Source organism: Dunckerocampus dactyliophorus, chromosome 8, assembly GCF_027744805.1.
Source record: "Dunckerocampus dactyliophorus isolate RoL2022-P2 chromosome 8, RoL_Ddac_1.1, whole genome shotgun sequence".
In the NCBI taxonomy this organism is placed as follows: domain Eukaryota; kingdom Metazoa; phylum Chordata; class Actinopteri; order Syngnathiformes; family Syngnathidae; genus Dunckerocampus; species Dunckerocampus dactyliophorus.
Genome location: NC_072826.1, coordinates 29,957,732 through 29,972,707, shown reverse-complemented (window position 1 = coordinate 29,972,707; position 14,976 = coordinate 29,957,732). Strand labels below are relative to the sequence as shown.

Genomic DNA, 14,976 nt, shown 5'->3' with positions numbered 1-14,976 from the left:
CTGGCTTCAGGGTGAGGCCCCGGTGTCCCACGTCCGGGCGAGGTGCAGTCCCTCCTGTTGTTTTTTTAAAAATATATATATATATCCCCGGTAAGTGTAAATTACTCTGGAGTTGCTCATCCTTTGATTATTCTTTTAAATCAGCTTCTTAATGAGCATAAAGGGGTCTTTATAGCCTGATTTATGTTATATTTCGCCGCCGCCCGCAGTAAACGTATGGCTGTGAAAAGATGTTCATATAACATGTATAATGCTTTACAGCCTTGTCGCTATCGTGGAATAGTGTTTAGAATACATGATGTAAACAAGACATGACTAACTCTGGTCTGTGGCAACTTTGACGTCGTTCTTCTTGTCTTTTTTCCTTTTTCAAAATGTGATGACCCTTCCAAGTCAAATGCTTCTTGTAAAAATGTTCCTTCATAACAGTCATCAGTGAAATGATCACCGCAAAGATCAGAACTCGAGGTGTGCGTCCATCTGTCTCTCGTTCTCTGCACTTGCTTCATCCATTGTTGTCTTAAACCTTCCTCTTTTGGGAAAGACAACAAACGTACAATATCACTGGGAAGATATAAACATCCAGCAGCAACACGACATTTTGGTATGACTACCATTTTGATGAAAAATATACTGAGATAAGAGCTAGCTGGCGGCATCAACTATAAATGTAATTTTTGCACATTTACAGTTTGCTTTCAAAAATGGAACAATGTAGAACATGATTACAAACAATACATAACATATGTAAGCAAAGTTCATCGTCAGGGTCCCTTTAAATAATACGGTAATAATAATGACAAATAGTGCTGATTGTGAATGTTATTATTATTCTAAGTAACTTCACACTAAGACAAGAGTAGTGATGGTGTAGTGATGCACTGCTTATGGAGGCGGTTGTCGTTAAAAGAAGCCACACACACTCACACACTCACACATACACACACACAAATACATATGGCTGGACCCTAATGAGGAGGTGGAAAATGTGGCTCCCGCCTCCAGCATCTTTTCTTGTTGTGAAGTAACAACATTCTTATGAAATATATGAAGCATGTTCTACTGTAGTGTATACAGCGCTTATGCAAGGATCATGGCTGGTATCATGCCAGTGGAAAACGTCTACGAAACAAAGCCAGCGGAGCTATTGTCATCACAGTGACAGTGATTCAATGTCCATAGCACTCAATCATGCTAATAACAACAAAAGCAGGAATGACATGAATGTATTCAGTCATAGAGCAACTGTTCTGCATGTGTATGTGTGTGTGCATGTGCATGTGTATGTGTGTGTGTATTTGTATGTGTATGTGTATGTGTATGAACGTCAGGTGAGCCCACACTAAAAACTTCAGCTCCTCCCCGATTGACACACACACATATTTAAAGCCCCTTTTCGTTCTGCTCTCCATCTGGCACACACACCCGCTGCCACCAACCAACCAACCAACCAACCAACCAACCCGTGGGACGCATTGAGCACACCAGACACGTGTGAATGCACACACAGGCTCAACAATGCACGCTGCTTGGTCATGTGACGGGTGTGGAATGTTATGTCATGACCCTAGTCAGCATCACCAGCAACATGCGTACTGTGAGTTATGTTTGACACTCCGCTGATACCAATCGGGTCCTTTTTCACACCTTTTATTTTCGATGGCCGAGGTTTTTGCACGGCAGTGGCAACGACATTCTTTTTAAAGTACATTTTAGCAGACTTTCTTGAAGCCTGAGCTGGTAAAAAGAGCAGAAAAAAGATTAAATGCACTGTTTGGCACCGCAGGTGAACCGGACTTGTGATTTTTTAAGCTATTTTTGCTTTTCTCTGGTTCTGTTCAAACTTCCAGTAAACATTGTGTACACTTGTTTTTGACTTTGTGCAAATTCAATTAAAAAAATATTTCTGATAAAAAAAAAGAAAAAAAAGAGCAGAATATAAAAATTACCTCCATCTATTTCTAAAATTACAATTATGCAAATTTGATGATCTGGTTGATCTTCAAACAGCTAAAATGATGCGTAAAGCAAACAGCAATCTGCTCCCTAAGAATGTCACACAATTCTTCTCGACATGAGAGGAGAAATACGACCTCAGGGAAAAACTGAACTTCAAACATTTCTACGCGAGAACAACGCTAAAAACCTTCGGCATGTCAGTACGTGGAATCAAATGATGGAACGGATTGAGCAAGGAGCTCAAACAATGCACTAAGATGAGCGTTTCCACGAAACAATACGAGCAGTTGATGTTGGCAAGGGTACAAGGAAAAAGAGTCCTGAACCACTGTGTACTATTTCTCACTTTATTACGTTCTGTCATTCTTTTTTGACGTATTCAGCTAGTCACCGGGAAAGATGTTCCACACACCAGTAAAACATGGGTACGTTACAGCCATCTGATTGATCATATTTATTATGTATTGCGAAACTAAGACAGGGACAACATCAAATTAAAGGCGCTAAATGAATACAGAGCCACCATCCACCAGTACCAGCCTGGACTTTGTTTTGCAGAGAACAAATATGCACATTAGCACTCAATAAGGTCATCAAATCGGTTCAGGAGCTTTGCAGAGCACCAAGCGCCCCCTCAAGTGTGCTAAAATAAGCCATTCCTTGGTTTCAATGACGTTGTTTTCGCCTCAGCTGCCGACCTTGCTGGCAAGCCTTAATGCTTTGCTGCGGATGACAGAATGGTCACATCGGAACAGATCACGCTTCACAGCAGGAGGGCTGTTTGTCCTGCTCATGAAGGAGGGAGGCGTGTATTTAAAGCTTCCAGGGAGGTGGGAAAGGTGTAACGTGGGCTGCAAAGACTTTGCAAAGTAGGACAGGAGAGTGCTGTGCTTTACTGGTTCTGCTTTGCAGCATGCCAGCTGCACACAAGATACACGCGACAAAGCGCACTCCCACAAACACCAAAGCAACGTGATTGTTTTTGATCGTTATTTCTTCGAGACAATCTGCCCACACGACATGGCCGAGGATGAAAATGCACTGAGAAAGCAGCGCGTCAACCTCTTAGGCTGGAATGGAGGAAATCTAGACCGCTGATTCCCAACCTCTGTGCCACGGCACAAGACTGTGTCACAGGAAATGATCCAACTTCACGAAATGGGTCAAATAACTCAAACTTCATCGCTGGGTTCATTTTCCCGGCCAACCCCCGGAGGGCTCCCGCTGGTGACCCACCAGGGGTTCTCCCAACACCTATGCCTGCCTCTTTTTGACTTTGGACTTGGAGGGGGGGTACTGTCAGGCTCCTTGAGTTAGCCCACCAGATAGTTTGGTTTGTGTTCACTTTTACAGTATGCCTCAGTTCCTGTTTTATGCCTTTAGTGTAGTATTTCCTGTTTTGCCTGTTGTGTGTCCGCCTGCTTTGCTTTTCCTGAGATGTTTTATTTAGTTCAGGTGCGTACTTCTTCTGTTGTCATAGCTAACCATAGCTTATTATTATCCCTTAATAATAAAAACGTTTCATTAAAGAACTGCGTTTTGTGTTGAGTTGTGTTGTCATTGACTAATATTTACATTTGTTTGATGATCTGAAACTGTGTCTTCTATCCATGTCATTTTTACAGCACAGCCCATGATATCACCCAACATATCACTCAAATATCATAGACATCACCCAAAATATCACCCAGTATCGTAGCCATGATATCACCCAACATATCACTCAGTATCATAGACATCGCCCAATATATCACCCAGTATCATAGATATGAATGTCAGTGGTATGGGCAATATTGGCCTTGGATCTGCTTGGCATTCAAACGATACCAAAATGTTGTCACCATTTTTTCTTTCATTTCCAAAAATATGATGAAATCTACGATAATCAGCCACACTTAAGCAGTGGAACACGGTAAAGTGACTTTCCCCGCGTTAAATCATAGGGAAACAGCCATCCAGATCATAAACCTATTCAAACACATGCATTTTGAATGACTCGTTTGACTTGCACTTAAACACGTTTGTTTCCAATGGGATACACTTAGCCAAAGGTATACTTCCATCAGGCTGGGAAATATTTATGCCTAATCCAAGTCAGACGCGATTTAACATTCAAGCTCCTAACGCCACATGATTAAAAAAGGTTTTTTGTTTTCACAGTAAATGATTTTTAAACCATCTTTAAAGAATGGGCGGCTGTCCTATTTGCCCGTTTCTGCAGTGAAGCACGCAGCTTGGCCGACTCAGTTTCAGGTCTTCTGTTCGCACGTGCGCGTGTGTGTGGGTGTGCAACAATTCTAATGTTTAGTGTCGTATCGAACTTGTCTGTTTCAAAAGGCCAAGAGGTTCGTGAAATTATTAAGTGTAAACAAATACAATTATTTGTACTAGTATTTATCATGTTAAAAAAACACGATTGCGACAATAAAAATGTTTGCTGTAGTACATGTATCGTGAGTATTTTTTAGTTCCACAGCTGCCCACCAGAGGCCGCTGTTTCAAAAGGCCCAAAGAGGTACGTTATTATATACAAATAGAACACAATTTTTAAAAAAATATATTATTTGTATTAGTTTTTCGAATGAAAAAAAATATCATTGCAAAAATATAAATGGACAATGGATCGATTAAAATAATTAGACAGTAAAAATGTATTATTCCTTTGAATTTGTATTCCTTTTAATTTATTATTTTAATTATTACAACATAATTTTAAAAACCTATTTGTACTAGTTTTTAAAATGAAAAAAATGGATAATGGATCAATTAAAATAAGTAAACAGTCATAGAATTAGAATTTTGAATTTATTATAATCATTAGAACTTTTTAAATGATTATTTGGACTACTTTTTTGGACGAAAATAAACCCTTGATTGCATAAATAAAAATGGATAAAATAATGAAACGATAATTAATTAAAATAAAGAAACAATAAAGAAATTAGTCAGACATTATTCCTTTGAATTTTTATTCCTTTGAATTGATTATATAGAATCATTACAACGTAATTAAAAAATATATTTGTACTAGGATTTTTTTAATGAAATAAACAAAAATAATAATGGATCAATTAAAATAACGAAACAGTAAAAAACACATTACTCCTTTGAATTTGTATTCTTTTTAATTTACTGTAAATAATTATTACAGCATAAATTAAAAAAATTCTAAATTGTACTAGTTTTACGAATGAACAAAGCATGATTGCTCTAAAACGTTTTGTCTTTGTGAGTACAGATTATGTGTACAAAGTAAATATATTGTTTGTAATTATGTTCTACATTGTTAGTCTTTTGAAAGCGAAGGGTAAATTTGCATAAATGACACATATTGTTCAAGGAGGCAGCCATGACAAACTCCTTGTAGTAGTAAAGTGTCATTTCGAAAGTGACACCTCTCAGCTAAAGCAGAGTAAACAAACGCTTGTCGAGGTAGATGGTGGACTTGGTTCAGTATATTTTTCATCCAAATAGTAGTCATGACAAAATGTTGTGCTGCTGCTGGATGTTCACAGTATCCCAGTGATACTGTTTGTTTTCTTTTTTAAAAGAGGAAGGTTTAAGACAACATTGGACAAAGTAGAAAACCAGAGACAGACGGATACCCGCCTCCAGTTTGTTGTTTGTTTTTTTGCAGTGATCATTTCACGGATGACTGCTACTGCTGTAAAGGAACACCTTTCCAAGAAGCATTTGGCTCGAAAGTACACTATAAACGCATTTTGAAAAAGAATGCTATTCCAACAACGGAATAGTACCGGGAAAAAAAAAAAACACTCACCACTATTTCAAAGTTGCCACAGAACAGAGTAAGTCATGTCTTGTTTACATCATGTCTTCTAAACACTATTCCATGATAGCGACAAGGCTGCGAAGCATTATACATGTTATATGAATGATTGTGACGGTGGGTGGTGACAAAATATAAACTAAATTAGGCTATGAAGACTACTTTACTCTCATTAAGAAGTTGATTTAAAACAATAACTGAAAGATAAGCAACTCCAGAGTAATTTACACTCACCATTCTGTGTATTGAAGGCGACCAATCTTCATCCGCATGTCTTAAGGCGCAAGTCCATGTTCTGCAAGTTCTCTATTCCATCTCCAAATGTTTTTCCCTTCTTTTCTCCTCCAAAACTATTGACCCATGGCTCAAATCTTGGCTATAATCACTGTAAACATCCTCTGTCTCCTACACCGCCATGTTTGTGTAGTTGAGAGGTGACGTATCAAATCATTCACCACAAAATGATTTCAATCCCTACATATTATAGATAAAATCTTCTTTCTGTCTGTGATTAAATGTGATTCATTATGAGTTAACTATGGACAAAATGCAATGAATCCTGATAAAATATTTTAATCAATTGACAGCTCTATTTTAAAGCCAGTCAGCATAAAGTGTAGCGTGCTTGGAGGCATGGTGGAAGATCGACATGGTGGAATGTTTAAGCCTGTCGTTGTTTCAGCACACAAAAGGCATCTTAGCAGCCACGACTCCCATAACTCTTAAGGCACGTAATTTGCAACACATAGAATAGGAATAGCGCTACTTGAAGTGCATGTAAACAAACTCACCATGGATTCACAAACACTTTTTTTTCCCCACTCAGTAGGGCAGCGATCCGCCTCCACCCTGACTCAGGTAGAAGTGCATCGGTAGCGATGTTTAGTGATTAACCCAGTCACCAAACACATCAGGTGCTCTCCTTGTCCTTGGCGGTCTAAGCCGTGGTGGGAAGACTGAATGTGGAGTAGCAGCCTCACTCTGCTGAGGCTGTGCAGGAGATGGACTAGGGTACACTGAAACAGGTGGACTGGAACCATCGTCCCCTTTGGTCACTGTTGGAGGGGGGGTGTCCCACAGCTCAAGAGGTGCGATGCGGATGTCATATTCTTTGTCAGAAGCTGGGGGTGACACCTCCAGTGGTGCTGATGCGTTGGGAGCCTGCAAGGATCCAGCTGCTGCATAGCATGGTCCGGGAGTGGTAGACCTTGAACTTGTCATGACCCCTTCTGTATCTGGTACACCAAGTGGTCAAGTACGGGCCATCACAAACTGGCAGGAACTTTGCTCCTTACTCTTTGGGTGCTTTTAATTAAATAGCACACAGCGGTATCAACTTTATACTGGGCCTTTACCCTTTCAGAGGTCTTTCCCAGGGCCTCTCCACGCAAGCTGGTAGTGTTATGACGAGCACTATTGTCCAGCCACTAAGCCCACGGGCTCGGTGACTTCTCAACCAAACAGTATCACATTAGGGGTCAGTCCGGTAGAACCGTGTTTGGTTGCTCTATAAGCCCAGATTGTGTAGGGCAGCATTAACTCCCAGTCCCAGTGACACCTTTCAGCGGCGGCTGCAAGTGTCCACCTGCTCGTCTGATTGTGGGTGGAAAGGAGTAGCTGGCACATGTTCTGGAATACTGCTGACTCGGAATTGGTTCCCTGATGGCTGTGTAGTGTGTGTGGGGCCCCGTATCTACATACCCACTCTGACACAATCTTGCTCATGGGGGATGGGGTAGGCTTCTACCCACTTGCTGAAGTAGTCTTGTACAACGAGGATGTAACAGTTGTGTCTGTCATTTAAAGGCCCCATGAGGTCAAGTGTAATCCTCCCCATGGGCGCCCCAACCCTCATGCTGCCCGTGGCGTCCTGTGGTGTCTTCTCTGTGCGGCACCACAGTGTCACTTGGTCCCTCGTATTGTACCAATAGTTGTTTGGACATGTGCCAGTGTTCTTTCCCCCCCGAAATGACCCCCGACTGGGCCGTGGTGCATCTGCTCCATTCCGGCTTTACGTAATGTGTAGGACAAGGGGATCTGGGGGTAGTAAGAAAAACTTCCATCTTTAACCCATTGACGGCCAGCCATGTTCAGAGCACAGAGCTCCATACTGCCAGTTTTTGGGCATTTTTGCTCAACTTTCAAGACCCACAGAAGACAGAGTTTTAAGACTACATAAACATTGAAACTTTAGACTCTCTTCTTTCATCAGAAAAAAAGTTAGTTTCGAGCCTTTTTGGGTCTTTAGATATTGGCGGTAGAACATAGGGTACTTTCAGCAAAAACACCTGATTTTGACCAAAAAACACAGAAAACGAGCTTTGTCTGCAGAGAAGCAAATTCAACGGATGTGGGAATGAATCCCTGCTGCCGACCAAGGTATTTCCCAACATAGTAGACATAATAAGAGAAAATAAGACATTAATGACCTTTCAAATATGTTTTTTAACAACATTAGCGCCATCTACACATGAAATAACACCCTTATAGTTATCTTTACACTGCTTTTACCCAATATAGTGGACATAAGAGAAAATAAGACATTAATGACCTTCTAAATATGCTTTTTAACGTTATTGTAGGCCTCTTGACATGAAATAACACCCCTATAGTCACCTTTACACTCCTATTACCCAATATAGTGGATATAATAAGAGAAAATTGTCACACTGTGCAGTGATCCTGCCTCAGGTGAGCACCTTATTGGTTTCTCTGTTTTGATTTCGTGTCTCCATCTAGGCTCATTGTTTCTTCTCATTTCATTTTGGTTCTCCTTGAATGGGTGGAGCTACCAGACGAGCTGAAGGTGTGCCTTGTTAGTGATATCCTTTATGGCGGCAGGAAGGAGTCATTTGATTGCTCCACACGGACGCTAGTGATTATTCATGACTATACTTTTGAAAGAAATGTAGTAGAAGTTTGAAGTGTGAAGTGGCGAGGGATTACTGTATCTGTATTTAATATCCATATCATTTTGGCAGTATCGGTATCGGATCAATACTTGCGTGGACACGCTTCAGTCATTTTTTATGTTGTGTTGTTGAAACATATTGTACGTACTGTTTACAAACTCAGGAATGCATGAAGCCTTGACGTCAGCCACGGCATGTCCCACATGATTGGGGTGGAAAAGAGTTCTCCTCCCTTCCCGTGTGGAAGTGGTAACTTTTTAGCTTCTTAAGTTTAGAAGAAATAAATTGGAGGCTAACTGGTTAGCTCGCTAGCTGGCGGCCGTCTCGAGTCCCTGCAGCATAAAAGTTGCAATGTCATGTAATGAATGAATAATAAGAGTGTAAAGGTGACTATGGGGGTGTTATTTCAGGTCTAGCGGGTTCTAATAATGTTAAAAAACATATTTCGAACGTCATAAACACTATTTCGAGGGTTAGGGGTAGGGATGAGTCTGTCTGCAGCTTCTCAAGATCCCCAGAAAGAAGGCCCCCTGCTTAACAATATTCTGGGTCAGCAAGCCAGGGGGTGGGGGGGGTGGCAGAAAGGAGAAGCAGAACAGGCACGGGTGGCCTTTTGCCGGCCGTGCTGCACAAACTGTTGACTTGTGCGTAAGGGCCTGTGTGAGTGCAGTAGGGCCAATGTTTGCATTCATGTACGTACTGTATATGCTGTACATACAGCGTGTCCTTCTGCAAGGACAGAGACCCACCAAGTCAATAATAGCCTGCCAAATGTCAATATTGAGACCAGCAGCCATTAGCAGGACACAGATGGTTCCCATTGTTATGCTTTCTCCTTTACTTGGTTTTTAATAGAATCCTCTTAGAAATAAGCTCAATACATCAACAAGTCCAAACATAACTGTTGTGCTGACATTGCACTTTTACTCTGTTACGGCTTCTGTGCAAAAAAATCCACTGTGCATGAACCATTATAGCACTTCAGATGCTTCTTTAGGAAAGGAAATTATTACAGGTGCGGGATATCTTTTTTTTCCCAAACTGATACAGATAACTTTCTTCTTCTCAAGACCGACATGATACTATTTTATATCTACCTTTTTAAAATTTGGATTTAAGTGTAGTTTGTGCACACCTAGAGGTAAGAAGGACTGGAACAAATACAGATCTGACCAAGTGTACCTGTTGATTTGTCCTAATCAAATATCACTGCCACATCACTACAATCAGGAGAACCAGAGTACAGAGGGGAAGGAGCCACCTGGCGTGGCCCAGCAAGGTGCACTGTATTCGAGCACACACTCCGAGCAGCCGGTGTGACGCCACTGAGGTCTCTGGCAAACCTTTTGCACTTTTCAAATGCGGTGCTAGCATTTCCGGTGGATTAAAACGTCACCGGCAGGAGAAAAAAGTAGCACTTGATTTGTTCACCCCTGCAAAGCACGGGTAATCTCACCTAATTGGAGCACTTTTTTTTTTAAATTATCAGCTATTGGAACTATTTTTAATATTGTCAGACTTATCTGTATGATGCCATAATTCCCTGATATCAGCCCGATAATTATCGTGCAGCCCTAGAAAATATAATTCAAAGAATACATACCTTTCCAAATGTAATACTTGAAGATGAGGGTATTTTTTTTCAAGTGAAAACGTTGAATGCTTCACAGTCTTTCAACATTGTTTTCTAGGACTTTACTGTGCTGACCAGCGGCGGATGGCGATAGAGGTCACATGACTTGGCAGGTGGTGCACAGCATCACACCTGCTGGCAGGAGGTTTAAAGAAAAAAAAAGACACAAAAACAAAAGAAGGTGACAGTGCCCCCTCACAAAGAGGCACGTGGCACGCTGCGTGGTCCTATAAAAGGGTGGCTTCCTCCATGGCGTTGACCCACCTGTGTAATGAGCAGGTTGTACACATTTAACAACAACATAAAGACAACGTGCGCAATATCATATCTCTCACTGTGCAGGATCAATACATGGAAATGATCATCAGATATTGATGATTACAAGTGTTTGCAGCATTCCACCCCCACACTGAAAACACGATCACGCCGGAGCAGCATGTTTCTCACCTTTGGGCCGTGTGGTTGTCCTCTGCTTTAAAGGTGTAGTACAAAGTGTTTTTGTGGTACAGCTGAAAGACGTTGGCCTCTTGGTCGCCTCCGAGGTTGTCGGGTAACTTCACCGTGAAGCCCAACAAGGGCAAACTCTCCGACGCCACCTTCTCCTGCGCAGACAGACACGATGGCTGCTTTCTGCACCTTTCACGGCGTGACAAAAAGGTCAAAGGGGAATGCATGCATCCCCTCACCTCTTGGCCTCTGTAGGTGTAAAGGACCTTGTCTTTCAGCAGGAACCACAGTCTCTTCCAGTTCCTCTTGCTCTTCTTGCTGCGATGCAAGCTGCCACTCATGGAGCCCCCGTCAGACGTGCTCACCTGCGGAAGGCGACAGGCTGGTGTCACTTCTGGCTCTTTTAGCGGCGCGCAACCGATCCTTGCTTGTGCACCTGGTGGTTGAAGGAGAGGGTGCCTTTGCGATGCCTCCAAATGTTTGGAGGATGGATGCTTTGGAAGACGGAAGAGAGAGGGCGACTGGCGCGGCTCAGACGAGGGCTGCTCTTGGCCGGGAGCGCAGACGTGTCTTCTCCTGCAGTGCGGAGACATTTTAAACAACCGTGACTTCAAGTGAAACTCAGGATGGGCTTCTTTTTTGGGGGCAATTGAGACACCATAACACCAACTAACTAATACTTTGAGATCCTTTGCTATGCTAAAACAAATTATTAATTAAACTGTTGAATTATTATTTGTGTTTTATTTATAATACTTTATTGATATTTTATTTGCAAAAAAAACTGTAAAATTATTATTTTTATTTTATTGATTTTTTTTGCAAGAAATATATATATATATTTCATATTTTTTGCTACGTTAAAACGAATTATTAACTAAAGTGTTAAATTATTATTTGTATTTTATTGATTTTTTTGCAAGAAATATATACATTTAATATTTGTTGCTATGCTAAAACTAATGATTAACTAAAGTGTTAAATTATTATTTGTATTCTATTGACATTACTTTACTTATTTACATTCAATTGATAATACTTTAATTGCAAGATAAAACTAAATTGTGATTTGCATATTATTTATATTACTTGAATTATTTACATGTCTTCGAATATTACTGGCATTTTATTGACATTACTTTATCTAGGAAAAGGCTTCTTGAGACGTCATCTGTACTTCTGTGTAGAAGGTGTCGGACGTTTCGCTCCTCATCCGAAGAGCTTCGTCAGCAAACTAATAAGTGCTGGTAGCTTAGGCCTTAAGCTACCAGCACTTATTAGTTTGCTGACGAAGCTCTTCGGATGAGGAGCGAAACGTCCGACACCTTCTACACAGAAGTACAGATGACGTCTCAAGAAGCCTTTTCCTCGATGGACAACTCCTGTACGACTGAGAGCCTACACAGACGCATTACTTTATCTATTTATATGCAATTGTTAATATTTTATTTGCAAGAAACACATATACAGTATTTAAAGGAAGACACATCAGCGCTGCGAGCAGGGTTCGAACCTGCACGGGAAGATCCCATTGGATTTCGAGTCCAACGCCTTAACCTCTCGGCCATCACAGCCACTTAAGCAGGATCAATACATTTTATTTCTAGAATACGCCAAATCATTTAGGCAAACAATATGTCAAATTTGATCTTTTTAATCAATACTTGTGATATCTTGCAAGCATAAGGCATACTCATCTGATGTCAGTGTGCCAAGGAAAAGGAAAGCCATTAACTACGGAAGTGAAATAGGACGTCGTAAAAGGCTCTGAAAGTGACTCCTCGGCGTGACAAATTAAAGCAAGCTAAACCAACGCTGCGAGCAGGGTTCGAACCTGCGCGGGAAGATCCCATTGGATTTCGAGTCCAACGCCTTAACCTCTCGGCCATCGCAGCCACAGCCACCCGCACCCCTGCATTTAATTTGTTGATCTTGACGCTTGGCAGTTGTAGCATCGTGTCGCCAACACAGGCGGTCCTTGTCTTACGATGTTTGGTGGTTACAAGGCCCTTCTATGTATGATTATGATTACGTACAAGGGTTATTCTCCAGGACCACCAGGGAATCCCGAAAAACTGCATATCGTTCCCTGACGTGAAAGGATCTGCTCTTATGAAATGGACAGTGGTCATTAGGCGGCTTCCGGTCTCTCCCTCCCTTGCAAAGCCCCTTCCAGTGCGCAGGGCAACCACAGGGATAAAAGTAAGGAGTGTTCTCTCTTTTTCATGACTATTTTGTTTCATTCAGGGCTTTCACACATACTGTAGAAGTTTCTCCACGATTTGTTCATCAATTCCGCGTTTTTTTTGTCCTCCTTCATTTTTCAACCAATTCACACCATTCAAGCAAATCGTTCAGCTCGTTCGGGAATCATATGCAACCGTTTCAGTTTTTTCTAAAAATTCCCAGATTTTCCAAAAGTCCAAAAATTCCACAGAATTCTTCCCGATGGAAAATGAATGGGCCATTCTTCAAACTTCCCCCATTCGCACATTTCTCAAGCCAGTCAAACCATTCCACCATGAAATCATTCCACACATCCAGCGCTTCAAACTAACATTCCAAAATGTACTACTTTTTCCCACATTCCAACTTTTCCTTTGATCTTAATTACTCTCATTTCTTTTGATCTTGATTTCGGTACTTCACTACTTCAACATTTTTCAAACAATCCCAACATCAAATCATTAAGCACAGTTAGGGATATCTATTTTTCATATTTAAAAAGTAATTAACTTAAGGATATTCCTTTGATGCTGCACGATGGTCTAGTGGTTAGCATGTTGGCCGCACAGTCAGGAGATCCGGAAGACCTGGGTTCAAATCTCTTTTGGGCATTTCTGTGTGAAGTTTGCATGTTCTCCCCGTGCGTGTGTGGGTTTTCTCCGGGTACTCCGGCTTCCTCCCACATTCCAAAAATACGCATGTTAGGTTAATTGGCGACTCTAAATTGTCCATAGGTATGAATGATTGTTTGTCTATATGTGCCCTGCAATTGGCTGGCGACCAGTCCAGGGTGTACCCCGCCTCTCCCCCAAACTTAGCTGGGATAGGCTCCAGCGTACCCCCGCGAGGATAAGTGAGGATAAGCAGCATAGAAAACGGATGGATGGATATTCCTTTGATCTCAATTACTCAAGTACTTCAACATTTTTCAACCAATTGTAACAATTCCAACATCAAATCGTTCCGCACAATCCAGACATTAAGGCCACCTCTAACATTTAACGTACTGTAAGTCATACGTATTTTGTCTTTCATGATGTCATAGTCTTGAATACCCGTATAACTCACATACAATTTGTATTCCTTCTTTTCCTTTTATTATTCCTTTTTATGCTTATTTTTGTTTTTCCCCACCTCAATAGGCTTGAGAAGTCACACGCAGTGTCTTCAGACATTGCAGTAATCTAGTTGTATTTGATCTTTTTATTTGATTTCTCCTTCATGTGCTCTGTGCAGTGTGTGTGGTGTTGATTTCAGTAGAATTCAAGTAGTTCTGTAAAGTGGACTTATGTAATTGTAATAAACAGCACGTTTAGCATTCGCACCTCTCTTCTTCAGCTCCTTGTAACAGTGGTCACACACTTTGGCCATACGGTCCTTCAAGTACTTGAGTGGATATCTGTTCTTGGAGCAGCTCCTACACACAATCTGTGGCAGCAGGAGGGCCGCCACAGGGACACTTCACAGTTAGTATTATTATTATTATGAGCAGCTGCAGTAGCTTTGTTCATGTGCATTCCTGTGATGTGTTATCTGCATGGTGACGTACCCTCCCGCAGCTGTGGCAGTGATGTCTACGCAGAGTCAGGCTGAAGTCCGAAGTGCAGTTCATGCACATCATGACTTGGGACACCGGGACGAGCGTGGGGGGCTTTTCTCCTAACGTGAGCCCAAGACCATCTCTGACCTGCACGCACACACACATCAGTAGAGAGCGACGGCAAGGGCAGTGGCGCTAAAGAGACGTGCGCACCTCTCCTGAGCAGTTGTCGGAGGGCGCACATCCTCGGGCATGTTCACTCACAGTGCGACTCAAAGCGGAAAACCAGTCCTCTCGTTCAAGGAAGGAGCTGAGCAAATGAATACGCACCCTTACTAGATAAATACTTGAAATAATGAGCATCAGACACACACCTTGCAGACAAAGTGATGGAAATGTCTGTCCCCTCCATCCTCAATGCGTTGTGGACGTTTTCCATGATGGGTTTTGTAACCTAAAAGCACACAAG

General features: G+C 41.6%; 1 protein-coding gene and 2 non-coding genes across 6 annotated transcripts in view; all 3 read right to left on the bottom strand.

Moving 5' to 3' along the window:
• Positions 1–5,165: 5,165 nt before the first annotated feature.
• LOC129186876 (FYVE, RhoGEF and PH domain-containing protein 5-like) overlaps positions 5,166–14,976 on the bottom strand; it is a 35,271-nt gene continuing 25,460 nt past the window's right edge. For 2 of the 4 annotated variants that reach the window (XM_054785585.1, XM_054785586.1), the window contains exons 14-21: positions 14,882–14,961; positions 14,721–14,817; positions 14,517–14,654; positions 14,293–14,395; positions 11,178–11,317; positions 10,981–11,106; positions 10,742–10,896; positions 5,166–10,558 (exon numbers count right to left, since the gene is read on the bottom strand). In XM_054785585.1, the coding sequence (XP_054641560.1) occupies positions 10,522–10,558; positions 10,742–10,896; positions 10,981–11,106; positions 11,178–11,317; positions 14,293–14,395; positions 14,517–14,654; positions 14,721–14,817; positions 14,882–14,961 (876 nt within the window). In that variant the 3' untranslated portion in view covers positions 5,166–10,521. The remainder of the gene's footprint in view (positions 10,559–10,741; positions 10,897–10,980; positions 11,107–11,177; positions 11,318–14,292; positions 14,396–14,516; positions 14,655–14,720; positions 14,818–14,881; positions 14,962–14,976) is intronic. The other 2 variants (XR_008572312.1, XM_054785587.1) reach the window with 2 other exon arrangements.
• trnas-cga (transfer RNA serine (anticodon CGA)) lies at positions 12,234–12,315 on the bottom strand. Its single transcript has one exon. It is a non-coding gene; the product is annotated as a tRNA-Ser (tRNA).
• Positions 12,555–12,636, bottom strand: trnas-cga (transfer RNA serine (anticodon CGA)). The gene has a single exon. It is a non-coding gene; the product is annotated as a tRNA-Ser (tRNA).